Below are 22,436 nucleotides of genomic sequence, written 5' to 3' on the forward strand. Positions count from 1 at the left end.
AGTCCTCAGCCATCATGTTCAATTATATGGACAGAGAGTGGCTCTGACAGGGAAATTAAATAGGGAGCATTTGCATTTCATGCCCATGAAACAGAGGGACATGTGGTTTGCAAGACTCTTCTGCTTACCTCAGGCCTGGGCCATGGCACCCACAGCTATTTGAGTGCTAAGCCTTAAGTTGTCTTTCTGCTAGAGTACAGCATGCCTGTCCTGCAAGCACCCTTATGAGCGGAAGACTTGCTCGATAAGAACCCTGAGGGTAAAGTCCGAACTTAACTTCATCTTTATTAACAAACTCATGAACAGTGATACAGCATAAAGTCTAATCTTCTCTCTGGGCTATTTGCTGCTTGGGTTCCTAGCTGAGAGCTGCTTAGCCCATTCCCTCAGACACTATACTCCAAAGCCAACATACTGTACATCTGTCATGGCAGCAGCACTAAAGCCTGGTTCCTGATGTCCTTCTCCTTCCCACTGGAGGGCCCCCTCTCTGGGCTTGACATTGCTGGGTGGCAGAGATGGCTTCAGCCCGCGTTTCTCTCTCTGCTCCAGTGTGTTTTGTCCAGCCTATCACAATCCTCATCTCTTCCAGTCCTGGAAGCCCCATGGTGCTCAGAAAATGTACCTCTGCTCTTTCTCCCTAATAACTGCAATACCACTTGGAGTCTGTTGGCCAACTCCTTCTGGCCCGAGTTCTGTTCCGCCAAGGATTTGCAGAAGCTTTGTCCATTGCCCGGGAATTCAAAATTGCTTTAATGTCCTTGTTTCTCAGCCCGCCCAAGTGTAGGTTTAGGCTACTCCAGGGATCGGCAACCTTTGGCTCGCGGCCCGACAGGGAAAGCCGCTGGCGGGCCAGGACAGTTTGTTTACCTGCAGCGTCTGCAGGTTCGGCCGATTGCAGCTCCCACTGGCCGTGGTTTGCTGTCCCAGGCCAATGGGGGCTGTGGGAAGTGGCGTGGGCTGAGGGGTGTGCTGGCTGCCGCTTCCCACAGCCCCCATTGGCCTAGGACAGCAAACTGTGGCCAGTGGGAGCTGCGATTGGCCAAAACTGTGAATGCTGCAGGTAAACAAACCATCTCGGCCCGCTGGGGCTTTCTCCTTGCTTGGTTGCAGTGGGAAGGTTCCTCCCCCTCTCCAGACTTTTGCATGAGTTCATCTGCTCTTCTGACTTTGACTGCACCGGGGTCCCTTGAGAGGCTACTCCACCCAGGGGCTGAACCTGCTGCCAGGGATGGGGACAAGTCAAAGCCTGAGATCTGATCAGTGTCTCCAAACCTCTGGACCTGGCTTCCAAATAGTCACTTTTTACATTGACTAAATAGGAATATACAGGGATTTCCCCCCACCCACATGTTGTAGTCTTTCTTCTCTTGTCAATACACCTTAGGGTACAGGTCGAGTGGGGAGCAGAACCTGCCCTGGATTTTTGTAGTCTCTGGGGAAAGAAGGTCTGAACTGGATTTGTGGTTTTTGGGATGGACTGAATACAACTCCCAGCAGAAACTAAATTACATGGGCCTTAGCATGCTCTGTGACTGAACGTGAAGTTAAGTGGGTTCCCACGTCCCTTGATCTCTGTAGTAGCTATAAACTGAGGCCAGGGTTCAGGCATCTATGGTAGATGCCTTCAGATTCCAGAGAGCTGGCAGTTTATGGCCCAACAGCTTGTCAGTTCAGTGTGGGAGGAGCTTTGCGTGCCAACCAATGTTTCCCACTGAGCTTGCTTAGCCCCTGAGTGTGTCTGTTGGTGTGAAGGGTGTTCTTCCCCCAGGCTTGAGGACGGGGAAAGCTCCTTTCTGTTTCCAACATGAAAACTCATGTGGGAGCAGAAATGACCCCATTGTCCTCTGAAGGGTGGTGAGAGGGACTGGGATGAGGAGCCTGTCACCTCTGGGTCACTGATTCCAGTTCAACCTAGGTTTGTACGTGTGTCTGGTCAGTGGACCATCTGCAATGAATCGGTGGGTTTTGCCCTACTTCCCTGAGGACAAGGGTCCACTTCACACAACCGACTATTGTCATGGACGTTAACTAGCCCTTTGTTGGCTGTGTCAGCAATGAGGTCAAGCACTGAATGGGCAGGGGAGACAAAACTCTCCTCTGTTCTCTAGGTTGGGCTCCCACCTGCTCAGGATTGAGTCCCACTAACAGGAGTCTGTGCCAATTGGGGTATATCTGTACAGCTCGTGGCAGCGAGTCTCAGAGCCTGGGTTGACAGCTGTGTAGACACTTGGGCTCTGAAGCCTAAGGAGGGACAGGCTCCAGAGCCTGAGCTCCAGTTTGAGCCATAGTGTCTATACAGCTGTTTTTAGTACTGTAATGTGAGCCTCAATCTGCAGGCCTGGGCTCTGAGGCTCGCTGTGTAGAGGTACCCTAGGAACCAAACAATACAGCAGTGCCAGCTTTGGTTTTTTCCCCCATTCTCAATAGCACGCCTGTCCGACTGCCTCAAGTGCGTGAGGAACACATTGTAAAAACACATTTTATAAACTAAGCCAGATACCATGTCACGTAAACACGCCCCAGCTAGCAAAGAGTTGAACCCCACCCATTACTCCCATTAGCAGAGTGGATAAATATGTGTGCTGTGTAGCTGTAGCCACTTCACCTTGAATGGTCCCTTGAAATATGTATTAACTAGTTATGCCAAACAACTTGTTCCACCTTGTATTTAGCTGTAACACTGAGTACATTTCCCAGACCCGAAGAGCTCTGTGTAAGCTCAAAAGCTTGTCTCTCTCCCCAACAGACGCTGGTCCAATGAAAGATATTACCTCCCCTGTCGTGTCTCTCTGGATTAAATGTGTGACCAGGTCCTTCCATTACCGTTATACAGTATATCGCAATCACTCCAACCAAAGCACCTCACCCCAAACCCTGCTTTGCAAATCCAAGTTCTGGCCAGAAAAGGAGGGATGGGGTGTACAGTCCCCATCCAGGGCTTGGCAGGGAAGGAGTTATCCCCCTTCCTCCTGGCTGGAGGATGGCCCCCTGGACTGGGACTTGTGAGCTGGGTTCAAATCCCTGCTCTGACACACTCCCTATGTGACATTTAATCTCTCTGTGCCTAGCTTCCCCAGTAAAATGGGGACAACAATAGCTCAGAGACTCATAGACTTTAAGGTCAGAAGGGACCATCACGATCATCTAATCTGACCTGCTTCACATTGCTGGCTACAGAACCTCACCCACCCGCTCCTGTAATAGACCCCTAACAGCTCCTTGCCTCACACGAGTGGGGTGAGGACAAACCCGCTAGAGAGCGTCAGGTGCTACAGGGCTGGGGCCATGGAAGCAGACCAATCCCTAGAGAGAGCTCACACAGCCCAGCGGGCTCTAGGCAAAGCGGGTGCGGGGGAGTTGCTGGGGAGCCAGGTTGCAATGGATAAGTGGCTTTTCTTCCTCCCCCATCTCCCTGCTCCTCTTGCTGCTGGTGGGTCGGGTGGGGAGCTCCAGGTGGGGTAGTGACAGCAGCAGTAGCTGCTAGCAGGGAGGGTAAGGGGGCGAATGGTGCAGAAAGGGGCAGAACAAGGGAAGCTTTTTCACCCCTGGATTCCCCCTCTTCCCCCCTACACCTGTCTCAGGCTCCTACTGCCCCCATAACCCTTTCCCCCAGTAGCCTCCGGCTCTCTTTCCCCCTCCCCGCACCACCCCCTCGCCAAACAATCTCCCCTTCAGACTCTGCTACAACACCCCATCCCAACAGCCTCTGCTCCTCGCTGGCTGCCCCAGGCTTCCCTCAAGCCCTCCTTGCATTTGTGTCTCTGTGGGTGTGGGGATTAGGTTCCTGCTGCCACCACAGCTGCCCCTCTGCTCAGAGCAGGGGCGTGTAGAGGGGAAATCATTGACTTTTCCCCATCGCAGATGGAGCTGCTCAATTCCTCATAGCTCTTTTACTCCTTGGGTTTGGCTGGGGCCAGTTGCACCTTGCACCTTACCTTTGGCTGAGGGCGTGGCCCCTTAAAGAGTCAGGATACTCTTAACACTTTGGTGTTGCACAGTATAGCCCCCCCACATTGGTGTTTAAACTCCATCTGTGCAGGCAGAATCCTTGCCCGTGGCAAGTGGCCCATTCCCAGGGTACTGGGGTAAAGCTGTCTCCTTTGTGAAGCTGCCGGCGTGGGCCGTAGCAGGTGAGGATAGCATGCGTCGGCTGCCTCTCCCGGCCAGTCTGGATGAATGTATTTATTTTAAGATTAATCTGTTTCATTATTGCCCTAGCCACAAACTTGGGCACGTGCCTGTATCATATCTCCATGGTGCTGTTCCTCCTTTCTCTGGCTCTGCTAGAGGGATGAGCAACAGATAGCTACTGGAGCAGGCTGCCGCCTTGGTCAGGTGTTTATTTTGAGCTCTCTAGTTTACAGAGCAGCAGGCAAAGCCTCTCTGTAAAGCCTTTGTAGAAACCATGTCCCGTGTGTATAGCAGCTGAACATCCCCTGTGGAGAGAGAAACAGACTTCCTTGGCCCCATAAGCCTTCTGGTACATCTCCGCTCCACCTCCCTATATGATCCCTGTGACCTTTAACTTCCCCTGGCTCCAAGGGGCTTTTGAAGATGAGCTGCCACTCAAATGGTTCTTCAATGTCATGGAGGTCACCCGTAGCAGGAGCCCCACAGGCTCCCCTGCTTAGCCCAGGACCACAGACCTGCCACTGACTCCTAAGCTGTTGTTCCCTCACCTGGTGAAAGACCTGCAGAGACTCTGCATGCTTAACTTTGGGGACACCTGTGCCCCATTATACGCAGGGGTGCCCCTTCCCCATGTGCTGAAGAGCCTGCTGATTGGAAACGGGAAATCAGATTTACCGTCGTCAGTACAAATTCTGGTTGGTGGATCAGCTGTCTGGGGGGTTGGAGTCCCCTCTGTCCTTTCCCTGGATCAGTTTGTGATGAGGGCTGCTTTCAGAGGTGTCTGCCTTCCGGAAGCTTCAGAGACCGGGAGCCCTGAGGTGGGCCCTTACCTCTGGCTCTTGCGCATGGGGATGTTATATGTTGTGGCTGGGCTGGACCCATCCGAGGCCATATTGAAGACTGGGTTTTTTGAATCTGTGCGGGTCAGAGCTAAGTGCACTTGAGCCCTGAAGGGACCTTATCTGTTTGTTGGGCAGCTCAGCCAGAGGAGCAAACCCCTCTTCTCCCTGGCCACCAGGAACAGGGATCCAGAGCCAGTTTGGGGCTCAGTAGCCCCATTTTTAAATTTTGCATTAGCCTTTTGCCCAGTGGCTCCGGTGTCTCTTATGTGGGGATCTTGATCCTTATCTCTGCTTTACACATGGGCAGAGTGAGACACACATGGAGGGGAAGTGACTTGCCCAAAACTCCTCCCTCCCTGTTGGCTACATTAACCATTAGACCCAGGTGCCTCCATTGGCCCCTTAATAAAATATTAAAGGATGGGACCAGAGGAAACCCAAGGTGATGGCTTGACCCCCAAAGCTGCAGAGAATTGGAAATAATAAAAAAACCAAGAGAAACTGTTTTTGGGGGGTTATAATGGAAACCACATGAGTTCCAGGGTGCCGGAGCAGCAGCTTATGTGGGTGTTGCAGATGCAATAGTGTCTATTCCCCACACCCTCCCCCTGCATAGGGCTTTGGGCAAAGCCAGGGAGTGGATGTCTCCTATGGACAGTTTCCTGGGTGTTGCCTGGGTCGTGCAGCACTTCCGCTGTGTGGAACAGACTGACTGTCCTTTTGTACCTAGGGCTGAGCCTTTCCTTCCTCTCCACAGACACATAGAGAACTGGAAGAACTTGCAGACGCTGAACGCTGTAGACATGGAGCTGTACACGGGACTCCAGAGGCTGTGAGTATCATGCATGTGTGAGAGCGAGAGACCTGAAGGGTGGTGTTGGCGGCAGCCAGTTCAGGCTGCAGCGGGGAAATATTGCTCCTTTCATCCTACGGCCTCTGACGTATGATGTTGAGAGTATGACTGACGGTTCCCAGGCAGATGTAGAACCTTGCCTTTCTCCTTAACTTTTGCTGCTTTCCAGTCCTAGATGGAGCCCTGGTCAGGCAGACTCTGAACTTCACACAGCTCTGCCAATACTCTTCAGTCCTAACCTGGATCACCCCCTGTTGGTCCAGATCTGGGTCCATACGCTGCACTGCTCTTCTAAGATGTGAAACTCCAGCTGTTTCTATCTGTCTGGTTACTTACATGGCTCCCATCACAGTAGCAGCTGAGTGCTTTGCAGTCACAACGACTGTGTCCTCAGCATACCCTTGTGAGGTAGGGAAGTAGTCGAATCTCCATTTTACAGAGCGGGAGCCGAGGTGGTGATTTGTCAGTCTCACGGGAAGTCTGCGGTACAGCCAGGAACGGCGCCCAGACCTTTCAAATCCCATTCCAGTGCCTTAAACTGTCCCTGTACCTCTCTTGATCAGACACTGGATTATACCAGGTGATGGTTCTGTAATATGGACAGATGTCCACCAGGGGTTAAGTTGTAATTCTCCAACCTCATTTCAGTTGGAAACCTACAGTATATCGCTCAGCTTCCTGGACTCGGCTCCCCAGCGAGCTGTGCACTGAACCAGTCCCCAGGCTGGGCTGCTGGTTGAGATTTAGTGTAGGAAAGCTGCAATGGAGTCTGGTATTTTGTCCACAGAGGAGATTAAGAAATCATGGCCCTGGGGCTGATTTAGCTCTGCCAGAGCACAAGAGGAAGAGAATCCTTCTCGGCTCTTCTTATCATGTTGGGAAAAACTCACTTGTCCTCAAGTGCTCAAAGCAAAGGGATTTTCTTCTGGGTTAAATGTGTGTGTGGTGCTCCCCAAAGGACGTATATGTCCATCACAGATCTCTAGAACAGTGGGCCCAAGGAAACTATGGACCAGAAGTAGCAAAGGCAGTGGGGGGTGCAGTCAGGATTGAGGGGCACTGGCAGAGATTTGTTTTGAGAGCTCAGGATTGGAATAGCAGGGAGTGTGGCTGGTGAAGACTGAAGTGCATTGATAATGCCATGTGGGGAAGCCCAGGGCTGCAGTAGCAGGGAGTGCTGTGGGTCAAGATTGCGGTGCATTGGCAGAACTGCGTAGGAGAGGCTTGCACAGCGGCTGCTCATGCTACGCCTGCTCTTGACAGTACTAGGTCTATCAGATTAAATTGAGACAACCAGACTTCTCTCTATTTGTGACCTTACCCAGGTCTTCTGAGGCGAGAGATTAAAGTGTTCACCCCTCCCCACGCTTGCTAACTCCCTGAGCGTCCGCTCCTGAAACTGTCTTGCTCTGCCTGTCGCTTTCAGTTTTATGGGCATTGTCTCTCGACCGTCTCCTCGAGTTTAGCAAAGGGTTTTGAGTGCCCATTGATCCTCAGTCTTTACTTCATCACTGTCCTTTTAAATCTCCTTCCAGGACAATCAAGAACTCAGGACTTCGCAGCATCCAGCCGCGAGCCTTTGCCAAGAACCCTCATCTGCGCTACATGTGAGTAACGTAGCTCCCCTGCCCTGCTGTTCCCTTTGGAAAGGTTATCTCCAATGCTGTCACCCCTCGGGTGGAAGCCAGGGGCAAGCGTGAAAGGAGAGATGCAGGAGGGAGAAGGAGAGAGAAGTAATGAAAGGTGAATTAAGGAAGGGAGTAGAAGAGAAGAGTGAAGGGGATGGGGGAGGAGGGCACAGAGAGGGAGGTGTGGGGAAAGTGAGAGCACTGAACAGTTCTCTCCTGCTGGGAAGCCGACACATTTAGGTGTCTAAGAACTGGGCTGGCTTTGATTGTGGCTGTAACCAGCACTTGCCTCATTAGCACCCTTGCAGCGGCCAGCGGAAGTTTCCCTTTCTGTGGAGTTTAGGGGAGTGCGGGCGGAGTGGTGGTGGCAGCATGCCCTTAGTGCAGAGCCTGAGCCTGCACTGCTCATTAACGTGACAAATACAGAGGGCTTTGCAGACACAGATCTTGCTGTCGCTTCAGGCATGTGGCTGACAGCTGTGCTCCTAATTATTGACTTGTTAAACGGGCATTTGAGGTGGGCCCAGGGCACAGATGCTTCCTGCTGGAGGTTATTGGAGGATCAGGGGAGATGGTAAGGAAGTGGTGCTCTGGAATTTGGTATGGGAAGGAGGCAAGCCAGTAGGTAGCGTCCAGTTTTCCAGAGGAGTATCTGGGAAGGTTGGACTGTGTCCCACGGAACGTACAAGCACTGGAGGCTGATGGGCAACATTTCTCTCTTCAGAAAAGGCTGGAGTACCAGCATGTGTGCAAAGTGCATCAAGGGCCTGAAATAATTTGTCAGAGTGAGTGATATGGGATCAGATCCCTCTGAGCTCCAGCATAAAGACTAGAGGTGGGCTGATTGGTTATTGTGAGTTCCGGTGCATTGTGTGTGAGCCCAGGTGCTTGCTCTCAATCATGTGCTGTCAGACATTTCAATGAAAACTGGTAATAACTTAAAAAAAATAATCTTTTTGATTCTATGGGCATGTGTTGCCAGCCATATGGGCATGTTACTGGTGAAAAGAGATGGGGTAGACTTGCCGCTTGATTGCGTGCACAGAGCTCACGTTAACACAAATGCCTAAAAGCTTCATTGTGAAAGCTAGTTACAGTTGCTAAGTGACAGCAATGTACTTACCTAACAGGCCATTTGCAAAACCCAAGCACTTAAAATCAAACACATGAACAGTTAAGGATGTCACAGAACTTGAACTGCCCACCTAATAAACACACACTGTTCTTACTGAGCAGAAAGGAATGCACATTTCATCACAATACAACAGTTTTAATTCTGACCCATGGATTTTGTTTTTAATGTATACTCTTGGCTATTTTGGTTGGGATATCTAAATATTTTCTTTGACGGGATACTGTTGAATGGGGAAATTGCATAACGCATTTAGCACCGGACAGCTGAATTGTTGGGTAAAATAGCTATGGTTGCTGTTTCTTGGGAGTAATATTGTCTATAATAGGTAAGGAGCATATCTATTGATTCATGGTATTGTTGTGTAGGTGAACTTGCATTAGAGGCTGATCAGTATGTGCCATTAGTGTGTACCTATGCCATTATTACTTTCAGAAAGAGTTCAGTTTTGTAGTTTGAGATGGCTGGACAAATGACTTTTATTTTGGGTCGGAGTTAAGGCTGATGTGTGGTGATGAAATGTTTGTTTACTATGTGGGCCATGTAAGATTTAAACATCCTTAGCTTGAGATTCCTTTCCTTGCCTTGAAGTGCTTGGGTCTGCTACTATAGGTACCTACATTGTTCAATTGGTATCCTTAACTTTTTTTTTTTTTTTTGTTTAAACTAAGTAGCTGGGCTTTGGTGGTATGTCCTAGGCATGCTTAGTCCTTCACGTGGGACCATGGAGCTTGAGAGGAGGAAATATGTCTGTTCTTCTGACTGTTGTACTCCTGTCCAGAGAAAGCTCAGTCCCTGGTTCTGGTTGTTTGTTCAGACATACCACCTTGCCGTAGGGCCCTCTCCATGCCTGATGGTCACGGTTACCTGCTTCCTATAGTAGCTTGGATCATCTCTGGAATTACCTGTCTGCTCCACGGAGAGATTCCCTGGTCACCATGCCAGCCACTCAAAGACAAGACCTCTCCTAACTCTGGCATTTCACAGTGTGAAGAGCTGTTGATTTGAAGTAAGAAAATGTAGCGTGATGATGGGAGAAGCCCAAACCTGGGGCTCTCTGTCCCGCTTTTCTGTTCATCGTGGTGTCTGATCTAATGTAAAGCCTGGAAGTTCTTAGCTCTTAAACTTCCGGATCCTAGAGGAGAAGTGGCTTTAATGATAACACAAAAAGGTGATTTCTGAGATAGTGGAGTGAGATAGATGGGGGCAGGGCAGGATTCTGAGTCCAACTGGACCAGGATTTGGGCTGCTGCTGGTTGTCTAGATCAGGGATGGGGAACCTTTGGCACACGGCCCACCTGAGAAAGCCGCTGGCGGGCCGGGCCAGTTTGTTTACCTGCTGCATCTGCAGGTTCAGCTGATCACAACTCCGAATGGCTGCGGTTCACCGTCCCAGGCCAATGGGGGCTGCGGGAAGCGGCGCAGGCCAAGGGTTGTGCTGGCCGCTCTTCCCGCAGCCCCCATTGGCCTGGGACGACAAACCGTGGCCAGTGGGAGCTGCGATCAACCGAACCTGCTGATGCTGGAGGTAAACAAACTGTCCTGGCCCGCCAGCGGCTTTCCCTAACGGGCTGTGGGCCAAAGATTGCTGATTCCTGGTCTAGATGGTCTGCCCCCCACTTTACTACCTAAGCTTCCTGTGGCTCCTTTGTCTTGGACTGTGCCAGGCCATCTCACCTCAGCCATTGGATCTGCCACTTGAACATCTGGTGGCACTCGGGGGACCCCTCCAGAGAGACAGCATGTAAGACTGTACCAGCATGGCAGGGCAGCTTTCGGGCTCCTAGCCAGCCACTGCCTCGGAAGGAGCTCAGCCTGCTGGGGACCTGACATTTTCGGAGGCAGCCTCACATTGGAGCTGGGGATAAAAGGATTAGTGGAAATGTCACTCTGCTCGGAGTCTCAGGCTGCTGTAGCTGGGTTCAATGGCTGGTAAGATCAAGGAATACCGCCCCAGTCCCCATCAAGGGGAATGGCCTCCATGAGCCACAGCTGGATGCATGTCAGGGCCAAGACCTGCTGGATTGTGTTGTCACTGTACTTGTGGCTCAACTAGCCAGGGCTGTGAGAAGTGGAACCCGGGGGCCAGTTCAGGATGCAGCATTGCAGGGGACATCGCCTCTTTGTCCTCCACCCCCTCATTTGGGGGTCTTGTCTCTTTGTGTTTGTTGGGGGTTTGGATAATTTGCAAATGGATTCTGAAGCACCCAACACCAAGTGCTTGACTGGGGAATTACTGAGAAGCTGAATGGGGAAGATTGAGGGGCAATAGTGCAGGCATGTTGGGGCCCAGGACTGGAATCGTAGGGGGTACTGGAAGCTGGGATTGAGGGGCAGCAGCAGACTTGTATCTTGGGGAAAGCTTGCATACTGATTTAAACTACTTTACTGGTTGATGGTGGGGTTTTTTTCCTCCCTGGGGGAAATCCCAACACCATCCACCTGTCTATCTTCTCTCCCCTTCCTCCCACAGCTTTGAGAGAGGTTTTCTCCTGTCAGACAAGCTGGGTTTCTCTGCCTTCTCCCAGCTTCTTCTATTTCTGTTCTGTTCTCTGTGCATTTACAAGTCTTCAGACCCCAGCTGTGCAATCACAAGATGATCACTTACTCCAGCTCTAATTGTAGGATCTCTGGTTTGTTGGAGTTTATTTAAGATAATGGCTCTGAATGAGTTTTTTCCTGCACAGAGTAAGAAAGGGAAGGTGAAGCCATTGAGAGATTTTGCAGCGTTCAGCTTCTTGAAGTGTCTGAATACTCCAGTGCCCTCTAACAGGGGACATAGCTGCCCTTAAGTGGTTAGTCAGCCCTGCGCACAGTCCTTGGTATGTGATGTGCGGGGGGTGGGTGGGGGGGAAGGGAGCAGTGAGTGACTGATGTAAACAAACTCTGGACTGGAGGTATATGGATCCATAAATAGCCTTAGCCCACTGTGACATACTATACCTTGGGGGAGCGACTTGTAACCCCCATAGTCCTCATTTTTATATAATCGTGATCTTACATATAAAGCATGCCTTGTAAGGTATCAGGGGAAAGGTTATGATCTGCTGAAATTCATTTCTCTATCCATATATGTATATCATTAATACATATGAAGTTATGAGAATTGTGTTGTATGGTGGTCACTAACACATGCTGCAAGTTGGGGAATCAGCCAGATATTCACTCCCCAGAGGCAACAGCAAGGAAAGTAACCAACACCTGGGCGGGGTATCAATCAACCCATCAACAACCATTGTCCAGCAAGGGAGCTATAATGCAATGACTCTCACTCATGGGGCCACACCAGGGGAACTGCTCAACCTTGTCTGGAGACTCAGCAACGCCCCAGACATGCCTGGACTCGTGCTCCCCAAACACATGGGACTGAGGTTATAAAGCAGACACAGGGGCCACATGCGGGGTCTTTCTCCTTCACCCACCCATGCTGGAAGCAACAAGGACACTGAGAAGACTTAAGCAGAAGAGATTGGCCCAGATTTCAAGGGGGGAAATCTGTATACTATGGACTGCAATATCCAGTGGGGTGAGAAAAACTGCTTAATCTAGATGTTGCCCTGTTTAATAGGGTTGAGAGTTTATACCAGTTGTGGGCAACGTGTGGCCCATCAGGGTAACCTGCTGGTAGGCCATGAGACAGTGTTTACATTGACGGTCTGCAGGCACGGCCGCCCGCAGCTCCCAGTGGCCATGGTTTGCCATTCCTGGACAATGGGAGCTGCAGGAGTTCTCGTTGCAGTGGGGAACACCCTCTGCAGCAGTTTGGGAGAGGGTGGATGTAGGATTTATGTTTCTCTGTCTTGTTGCCTGAATTGGACCTTCCCTCTCCCCATCCTCCAAAAGATAGACATCAACCTCCATCTGCTCATATAATGTGCCCTTGGGAGAGAATAGGAAACAAATGTCCTGGGGGGGCAGGGACAAGGACTCCAGGAGCTTAGCTGACTATATGAAACAAATCTGGTGGGTCTCAGACCCTTTTTGAGGACTGGGCTACCACAAAACCCACTGCTACAAGTGATACTCAGTGGCCCTGACATTGTGAGGGCCTCAGCAGAGAGGCCCAGCATTGGCTGGGCTCTAGAGGTTGAACTCTGGTCTTACCCCAGATGGCTCAGGGCTGAAACAGTCAATGGAGTGTGATGGCATGTAGAAGCTCTCTCTGCAGAGCCTGTCCCATAGGCGGAGGCCATCAATGCCAGGGCTGCCAAACTGGCACCAGATTCATCTCCAAGAGATAAAAAGAAAAGGACAGCGATAAAACTGAGACTAAAAACAATTGGGTGGTTTTCTCTGGAGGAAACCAATCCCGTTGCCATTGTCAAGGAGTCTGAGGGCTGGACTGGAAATGCAAGCTAGAGAGGAGAGAAGGAACCACCGTGCCACAGACTGGTGTGAGTTAGATATTAATATATTTGTATGTCTGCTCCATCCCTCCCATCAGGTCCGTCGTTCCATGTTGGTTGGGAGGCCTGACAGTGTCATCCCTCCCTGCCATTCAGATCAGCTGATGCTGGTCCCAGAGGTGTAAGTCCCTTCAGCCTCCCTTGAATCCCCTTAACAGCCAATGATGGTCCTCTGCCGCCAGCTCCTTTCCTTGGACTGAGAGCTGCGTCCTTCCCCGTGAACCCCCTCATGTTCTACCCCCCCGGTCTCAGGTCACCCGCTAAAAGGATGTGACTCCCTCTAAACACTTTCTTGAATCACTGGCTCTCAGTCAGCCAGTCTGTAAAGCACCTGTTTGTATTTGTCGAGAATAACCACATGCACCTTATTTATTGGAGTAGTAAAGAAAACAAATTAAGGCCCTGAAATTATAGAGTCAGATGCGCTTTTAAATAAAGCTTAAGTAGTCAGAATTCCATTTAGAATATTAATAATTGCTTTTTCCGCCCTCATTCTGTGGCTTCTTTTCCCCCCAATCTGTCTTCTGGAGGCTTCTGTGAGCTCTAAATGGGTTCATAGGCCAGCCGAGACACCGTTCCCATTCCAGAGCTCTCCCTTGGCAGGGCTTGCCAGTGTGGGGATGGAGGCCTTTGATAAAGCAGAGCCACATTTGTACAACTATAGCCAGGTTGGTAAATACAAAGGACATGGAGTCATTGTGGTGACTCCTGCCCTCTCTGGGTAGCGGGGTGGTGGGGTGATAGATTGTTTGGCTTTTGAATGCTGCCATACATAGGCTGCCTTCTGTCCCACTGTGGGTTTTTTATCTTCTCTTCTGTGTCTGTCACTTCTCTGCTCACATAGATTGGGGGGTGGGCTGAAGGGCTGAAGACTTATGGACATTAGAGATGGGAAAGGCCCTACTGGGCTAAGTGTGTAGGGAACTCTTTGGCTTGGGAGGAGGATGGGGTGGATGATCCAACAGGCCTGTGCCATTGCCAGCTTCTGTGATGTAGTTAACCTAGACCGCCCTGCCCATTCACCATGACATGTCGGTGTTGATATACTTTATGAGCGTGGCCTTGACCCTAGTGCCCTGGCGATGTTCTAATCTGGGAAAGCACATCCTGATTACCTGAGGTTCCCTTTCTGTTTTTGACTGGATACAGGATTCTTCTCTGCCTCACTTCCTGGACTGTTTGGTACAGTTGCTGAGTGCTGTTAAAGAGCAGCTGTATTCCACCCCAGAGCCAACTGCATTCCAGTGTGAGGTGAAAGAATGAGGGGTGCGTGGATAAGTGTGGTCTGTGAAGAGCTTTGGACTAGAATATTTTGGAGAAGCATTGCAGGATTATCTCTAGATCAAGGCAGGACCATGACCCATGACTCCTCTCCTGGGTACCGCACAGTCTAGAGATCAGGGCTGCTGAGTCACGCTGTGCTCATTGTATTGACACTTCATAAAGGCACTCAGACACTAGAAGTACCCTTCCATCTCATACCCACACATCTTGAAGGACTGGAGATACTTGATCCATGGTGCTTGTGAGGTTTGTGTGTCCCCTTGTGTAACTGCGCAGCCTTGCCATATGTGTTATTGTTTAAACTACTTTGCCCTGGGTGGCTGTGTGAGCTTGTTCAGGATCTTGGGCTGAATGGATAAACAAACAAAACACCAGACTTAATATTGTTTCGACGATGTTCAATTGCTTTTCACAAAAATCACTTGCCCTTATTCCCTGGATAGTGATCCTGGGCCTCTCTCTAAAGCAGCCAGGTTAATCTGTTTTATAAGGAGCAAAGTCTAACTCTGCTCTCCTCCACTAAGCAACTCTGGGGCTTCTCACTGTTTCTGATCCTGGGTGCCACACATCCTCTTTCCTCCTCCTGTACTGAGGCCTTTCAAGTAGGCTACCAGCTGTTACCTGCACGCCTGCCAGTCTTCTCCCTCCAACCTGAACTACAGCATAGGAACAGTTCAAGCAATTATGAAAAGGAATCAGATACATCCATAGCAAATCAATCTTTCCTGATTTCCCTCCATCTCCCAGGCAATACTTGGCATTCCTAGCTTGGGCGCTATTACTCTTTAATTGTATTTCTGTGTGAGACAGCATTATGGACTAGGACCACACCTGTGCAGGGGATGTGGTCCATTGCTATCTGCTCTGTAAGTAAAGGTCTGATCATGCCAGTACTCAGCACCTCTCAGTTCCCATTTGTGCTGTAAAGACATTAGGGAGCTCAGCGCTTCTTGGGAGCAGGCCCTTGAATTGTTACTTACTCACAGCAGGGTCAGTTGCCCAGGTCTATTTTTCATAGATTCCAAGGCCAGAAGGGACCACTGTGATCATCTAGTCTGCTCTCCTGTCTAACACAGCCCATGGAACTTCCCCCAAATAATTCCTAGAGCAGATCTTTTAGAAAAACATCCAATCTTGATTTTAAAATGGCCAGTGATGGAGAATCCACCACAATCCTGGGTAAATTGGTCCAACGGTTAGTTATTCTCACCATTAAAAATGTATGCCTTATTTCCTGTTTGAATTTGTCTAGCTTTAATGTCCAGCCATTGGATTGCATTATATCTTTCTCTGCTAGATTGAAGAGTCCATTATTAAATGAGTTCCCAATGTAGATACTTATAGACTGTAATGAAGTCAGCCCTTTACCTTCTCTTTGTTAAGCTAACTCAATTTTTCTCTTAGAGTCTGTCACTCTAAGGCCTGTTTTCTAATCCTTTAAGCATTTTTGTGGCTCTTCTCTGAACTCTTTCCAATTTATCAACATCCCTTTTTGAATTGTGGGCACCAGACCTGGACACAGGATTCCAGCAACAGTCGCACCAGTGACTGATACAGAGGTAAAGTAACCTCTCTGCTCCTAATCCAGATTTCCCAGGATCGCATTAGCTCTTTTGGCTACAACATCACACTGGGAGCTCACGTTCAGCTGATTATCCGCCACAACCCCCAAATCTTTTCCTGAGCCATTGCTTCCTAGGATAGAGTCCCGCACGGCATAAGTATGACCTAGGTGCTTTGTCTACATTTAGCTGTATTTAAAGTACACATTGTTTGCTTGTGCCCAGTTTACTGAGGGATCCAGTTCTTCTGTAAAGAGTTGTGCATGTCTGTGGTTCCCTAGGTATAATAAATAGTAATAATGTTCCCTCTGATTCCATACCTCCCCCATGACCTCCTCCCTATTTTGTCTCTTGCGTGCCGGCATAGCACACTGCCTAGCCACTATGCTAATCAGCAGTGGCTGGATGGCATGTTTATTTCCAATTGTTACCTCAGACTGAATCAATTTGGAGCATCTCCTCATTCAGCTGGAACATCAGCACAGGCAGGCTCTGTATTTTAGCAGCCTCTGTTCCCAAGGCCAAAGGAGAGACCTGTTCCGTGCAGACATCAGACAGTCTGGCTTTTCCCACAGGGCTGGCAACTGTAAACTTAGCTCATTTGAACAGCATTCCAAAGGCCCAGTGGTGAATTTCTGACTGCAGCGATATGCCTCAGCATCTCTAGTTATAAACACCATCCACATTTAAAGCACTGTACAAGCATCCTCACCATGCCCTGGTAAGGTAGGCAGGGGAGTGTTAGCCCCGTGTTACAGGTGGGGAATGGAGATGCAGAGATGTGAAGTGATTTGCCCAAGGCTACACAGTAGCAGAGCAAGGACTGGAGTTGGGGACCGCATGCCACTTAGAGTTGTGCTCTCTGCTGCAGGCCTGGCTGCCTCCATCAGAATCCAAACCTGCTTAAGAACTGATGTGTTCTACAATAATACAGAGAGGAGAGATGATCATGTTGTTAATGCACTGTAGTGGGACTCGGGGATATGGGTGCTGATCCTGTCTTTGCCACAGACTTCCTGTGTGCCATTTAGTGAGTCACTGATCTCCCTGTGTCTCCATCTCTGTCAGGTAAGGATAATAGTCCTTTTGTTCTCTAGTCTCTGTAGGCTGTAGCTCTTTGGGGCTACACCTGTGCAGCACCTAGAAGAATGGAGCCACAAGCTGGTTGGGGCCTCTAGGCGCTACTCCAAGAAGATGAATTGTAACAACAGTGATGTCCTTGTATCTGCCCATCACTGTGGTGTCTGAGCTCTTCAGAATCTTGTCTCACTCTCACACACCACCTTGTTCTGAAGCTTTTTAATGCGTTGAACCACCACTTCCAGTTAAATCACACGGGGATGGTGTTTGTTACCTACTCCCTTGGGCCTTTCTGGTTTCATGCCATGCTGCCGTTTTGAAAAAACTATCAGTCGTCTCGCTGGCAAATGGATGAAACTGGGAGCTTCTTTGCCGGCATATCTCTGCTTCCCAGTCCCATTTTAAAAAGTCCTTTGCATTGGTTGCAGCGTCATTTCAAACCGGCCTTGCCAGCAGTTCTAGGGCTGGGTCTCACCTCCGACAAGCCTGATTCCAGGTTTGCAGTGAAGCACAATTTAACATGTTCTGAGAGATTTTTGGACTAGGGCAGTTTCATCACGTTCTCCTGCGATTATGTAGCCTCATGAAGTTGTGTTGTGATGTGACCTGGGTTGGGTAGTGATGGCTTGATGCATGTCTTATGTTGTAGCACATTTACCCTGCAAGACATGCTGTTAGAATCGGGAGACCTATCTCAGACATGCCTCACATAGTGTTTCTGAGCCAGGGGAACACCTGGTACTTAGTTAAATCCTGTCAGATCTCTCCTCATCTCCCAAGAGAGAGCAAACAAATGTGGAAAGACCTGATTCCCGTAGGGCTTGGTATGGAGGTTCATGGGCAATAGGGGCCAGAATTCACTTCCACACCCCTATGGCCAGCGGGGAATAGCATTTCAGAGGCAGCCTCTGGTAGCCCATTGAAGGCAGAAGCACCTTGCTTGACTCTGCGGAAAATACAATAGGGTATGTTAAGCGGCTGTGGTGGGGAGCCATATCCAGCCTCCCAGTTCCAGTGGGAGGTGCCCGGGGGGGCATGAAATGAAGAGGACTGGTCTCCAAGGGGGACTTGGAAGACACCGTTTAAGTGGGTGGGAAGGAAGATCCATCACTGTAGGAGCATAGTAGAATGTAGAGGGACTTCACAAGTGATCTTATCTGGGTTTTACAAGGATGCCGCCTTGCTAACAACATGATGGTGGGGTGGATAGGGGTTCAGAGACAGTAAACAGAGCTCCTGAGAAAGAGAGACAGTCAAAGAGAGTGTTGTTTAAGCAATAAGGCATGACAGGGCGTGAATGATGGGGCATTAATTCAGACCTTGCATGTGACTGTGCCAGAATTTAATACGCCATAACTTACTCACTGGCACGTTTTATTGAAATTGTAAAATGTTGTTATAAAATTCTAGGTTTTTTCTACCAACCCCTCCCCCTCCCTGTTTATATATGTTAAAAGCCGAGTGGTGGATTATGCAGGATGTGGGAGACAGTGTGACATACTTTATTAGCCCATCTGTGCGAGCTCACTGTGGGGTTATGGTGTTACGAGGAGGCCTGGCTGGAATTGCCTTTGCATTGTCTTTCCGGTTATGTATGCAGTGAGTGTCAGCAGTAATGTGGGATGAGTGGTGGTGGCAGACCTGATCCCGTGGAAGTGTGTGTTTCCACTAGAGCCCCTCTCAGTCGGGAATGTGAACACATGGTGACGTGTGTGTGTGTGTGTGTGTTTATACTGGATCCCCAGTGCACTAGTATATAGTTATTCCAGGTACCTCGCACTCTGAATACATTTACACCCAATGAGGTGCATGTTTACTTCTGATCCATTGCTGTGGGAGTCTGGTGCCTGAGTCCCTTAGCTGCAGCATGTCACCTCTCCTTGCACCTGCCATAGGGCCAGTGCCATTCAGCACCAAGGCCAGAGCATGAAGCAGAGCCCCTCAGCCTCCCATCAGAAAAGAGGAGAGCCGCAAGGTCCTTGCCAGGCTTTCAGGACTGGCCCCCTCCATATTCACCTGCCTTTTTCCCTCTCCTAGCTCCCTTTTCCCAGTGCTCCCACTGCTGGCACATGATCACTATTTTGCAAACAGAGCCCCAGTGGTGGACTTGCAGCTGCTCACATCTGACTTGCAGGTGTCTGTTTTTCTTGTCCTTTTCCAGCAGCCACATTTTGGGGGGCAGGAGGAAGAGTTCCCCATGGCTCCAGAGTGACAGGTTTGGGTGAATGAGAGGGAGGGGAGAATAGATTTCTTTTGGACCCTTCTGTGGTGCTACCAGCCTGTCTGAATTATTCTCCTCTGACCCCTGTGTTATCTCCCGCCACCGCATGGGCTAGATCTCTCCAAAGTTGTGTCTGTATTAAAAAGAAGCAGATAATTCTCTCTAACCTGAACTGATCTCCCAGTGCCCATCCCACCTGTCAGCCTAAATGGACTTGTCTCCCAGGACGGGTACCCCGGCATTCACAACAGGCCACCCACGTGCCCAACATTCCAGCAAAAATAAACGTATCACCCAGCCCTCCGTCCACCCCTCCCAGTCATCCCCGTGCAGCAACAACAGGCTCTGCAGACAGGACGGCCTCTCAGGAGTCAGATACCGCGGTGCTGGACGTGTCCTGAGAATCTGAATGGAATAGGAAAAAGGGAGGCTGGGGGTGAAGGCAAGGCAGGGGTGGCTCTAAAGCTGCAGATTGCCCATTCTGCCTGTGCTTGTTCGCTGCCATCCTACCCTGCATGAATGCTGCTAACCACAGGCTTGGGCTGTAGTCACCTTGATGTCTGCTGTCTTGTTGCCCCACAAACGCTGTGGGGGTCCCAGCGAGAATTGGCAGTTTGGGGTGGGGCAGCTTCCTCCTTGGCGTTGTATTTGTCTTGTCTGCTGAGCATTTCTCTTGCCTTTCGATGGGAAATAGTTTGAATGCATCAGTCTCTGCAGAGTATGTTGGATTGCTGCTTTCGTATCCGTTTGCTGCTGCAGGGGACCCTTTGCTACTTGCCTTCCTCCTTTCCCTCCAGGAGGAAAACCTTAGCCTCTCTTGAGATCCAGGCTTGCTTCCCTCCAGCGCCCCATTGCCACAGGTACACACCACCTTCCCCCAGATGCTTGCCGAGACCACACAAACACTCCGCAGTCCGGGAGATACAAGGCTGTCCTCTCCTTCCCTGCCCAGTCGACACCAGCCCGCAACAGACATAAACTACTTCCACACAGACCCTCTCCTCTCACCCAACATACCCTGTCTGCCCACTGGTGTAGGCTGTCTAGCCTTCTCGGCCACATGTCTTCTGCTGTGTCTATCTGTGATGTCCCCGGCACTCCCTTTGGAAGTTGCACTGGAAGCAGTTTCCCTCCGCTCTGATGCTGGGGTGCAAGTGCCGTGAGGTAATGGCAGTCGTTCCTTTTTATTAGCTGGTATAAACACAGATCTCTTGGCAGCAGCCTGGCTTCATCAGCCATTGAAGACCATTTTCCTTTATCTATAATTTAGTAAAATATCAAGCCATGGTTGTTTTAACAATCAACAGCAGGAGATTTTTTTTTTCTTCAAAAGCTGTTGTATCCCAGGGCTGTGGCTCTTTTTTAGATCTTCTGAACAAAGGCTTCAGCTGCTCACACAGGAGCAAATTCATTTGACCTCTATTCTCTCCTGGTGGAACGGCTCCCTATCTGCTCCCGCTAGAGCCAGGTACCCGGCCGGGCGAGGCAGGTGAGCGGGGGAAGCTGGAGTGAGAAATGAGTGGTTAGTGAGGTTTGAGCCTGGTGGGAGGGAGAGGACTCGTGTCGTTGGCAAGGCAGGGCATGGGCTGGCTGTTGCTGGGGAAATTTGAGGCAAAGACCCAGCCACTGCTCTGACTTTGAGTCAACATTCAGGGGGACAGGGAGGAAAGGGAAGCATTGATAGACACAAAGATGTGGGACAGGGAGAAGCACAGGAGTGGGAGGAAAGCAGAGAGTGGGGAGCAGTAAATGGGGGAGGTGGAAAGGGAGGAGGTGTTGAACAAAGAGAAAATTGGGGGGTTCTGGTTAGTGAGGAATGGGGACCAGGCTGGAGAGGGATAATGGTGGGAATAGGGTGGAGTAAGAAGAAATCATCAGGCAGGAGGAACGAGTTGGAGGAGAAGGGGGAAAGGAAGTGGATGGGAAGAATGTATATGAGGGCAGGGGGTAGGGAAGAAAGGGAAGGATATCTGGGGTAGGAATGGGGTGTGTGGACTCCAAGAAAGTGGAACAGCGGTGAGAGGTGCTTGGAGCTGTGCCTCTAAATTAACCAGAACCACCCCCTTGGATTTGGATGTAATATTTAAATGTGCCTAATTATTCTTGGACAAGTTTTATGATCCTGATGATATTAATTATTCTTAAAGGTCAACAGCGCTCACTCGAATCCCCTTCTGTTCTATCATGTAATCAGTTAATTAACTGGAAACTATTTAGCAGTGCCTGCCAAGTGCTTTGTCTACCTCGTGTTGGGTTGTTTTGTTACTGCTGATTTCCCCCTGCTTCCCGCCCACGGCTTTCTTCAAAGTCCAGAGAACCTGCAGAGCTGCCCCCTCCCAGCCTGGCCACTGGCACAGAGCCCCCTCTGTTGGTGTTGGGTTTTTTTAACCAGCCATTCGGTACCGTGGGGGTTGCTCGGAGGTCTGCTGGCATTTTTGGTTTTCACCCTCCAGCCTTATGTGCATGTAGCAAACCAAGGGGGCTTGGAACATGGCTCTGAGGACAGAAAAGGGCAGCTCAGCTATTGCGCCAAGCAAGCCTGCCTGAGTGGCTTCGTGCTTGATATTGTTCACCATAGGTCTAGTACGACTGCAGTTGTGGGTTGATTGTGTAAAACTCCCCAGCCCCTCCCCACGCTCTCCTCAAGAGCTATCTGTGCAGCAGGGCTTCCATCTAGTGCCTCCATAAAGGTGATTTACTAATCCATTGGCTCTCGCTGTTTCTATACTCAGTGCCTGGAAGCTGTAGTTAAGTATCCTGGGTCCTTGTTGAATATTTTTGTGACTGTGTTGTGGGTTCTGGCTTCTCTGTATGCTTTGTGGAGTCGGAGGGAGGGGCCCTTCCACGATTCCCTTCCCAGGCACTCTCTGTATCTTCCCCTGTATTTTCAGCGTGGCTGGGATCTCTCTTCCGTTGTGGAATGGTCTGCCTCACCCCAGGCCTGCTGGAAATCCGGGGCTGGGGATGCAGGGGATGGGTCTTTGCCATTCGCTGTCTGCTGCCATCTGGGGGAAACAAGCACTTTGAGGCAAACAAGCACAATAAGCCCTGCCTCTTGCTGGAGTTGTCAGCTGGCACCTCCTGGCCTCCGTCGGCACTAATACTGCTTCTGTGCACTGCAGCAGGAGGAAGCCCAACGCACGGTTACATTCCGGGTCTGCTGGGTTCCAATTACCCCAGTGTGGGCTGAGGAGGGTGGGGTGGGTGAAGGGCACTCGGGGGTGGATCTCTCTCCATGGTAGGATTGAAGTGCAGGGGAAGGCTCCTCTCACTGCAGGCTGGCTAGTTGCACTG

The 22,436-nt window shown here is 50.2% G+C and overlaps 1 protein-coding gene across 5 annotated transcripts in view; it reads left to right on the forward strand.

Annotated features, from left to right (window-relative positions):
- The window catches only part of NTRK3 (neurotrophic receptor tyrosine kinase 3), a 320,506-nt gene that overhangs the window by 66,083 nt on the left and 231,987 nt on the right, over positions 1-22,436 (forward strand). For all 5 annotated transcript variants that reach the window (XM_074966486.1, XM_074966489.1, XM_074966490.1 and 2 more), the window contains exons 3-4: positions 5,734-5,808; positions 7,365-7,436. In XM_074966486.1, coding sequence (XP_074822587.1) covers positions 5,734-5,808; positions 7,365-7,436 — 147 coding nt within the window. The remainder of the gene's footprint in view (positions 1-5,733; positions 5,809-7,364; positions 7,437-22,436) is intronic.

Source organism: Natator depressus, chromosome 10 (genome assembly GCF_965152275.1).
Source record: "Natator depressus isolate rNatDep1 chromosome 10, rNatDep2.hap1, whole genome shotgun sequence".
Taxonomy (NCBI): domain Eukaryota; kingdom Metazoa; phylum Chordata; order Testudines; family Cheloniidae; genus Natator; species Natator depressus.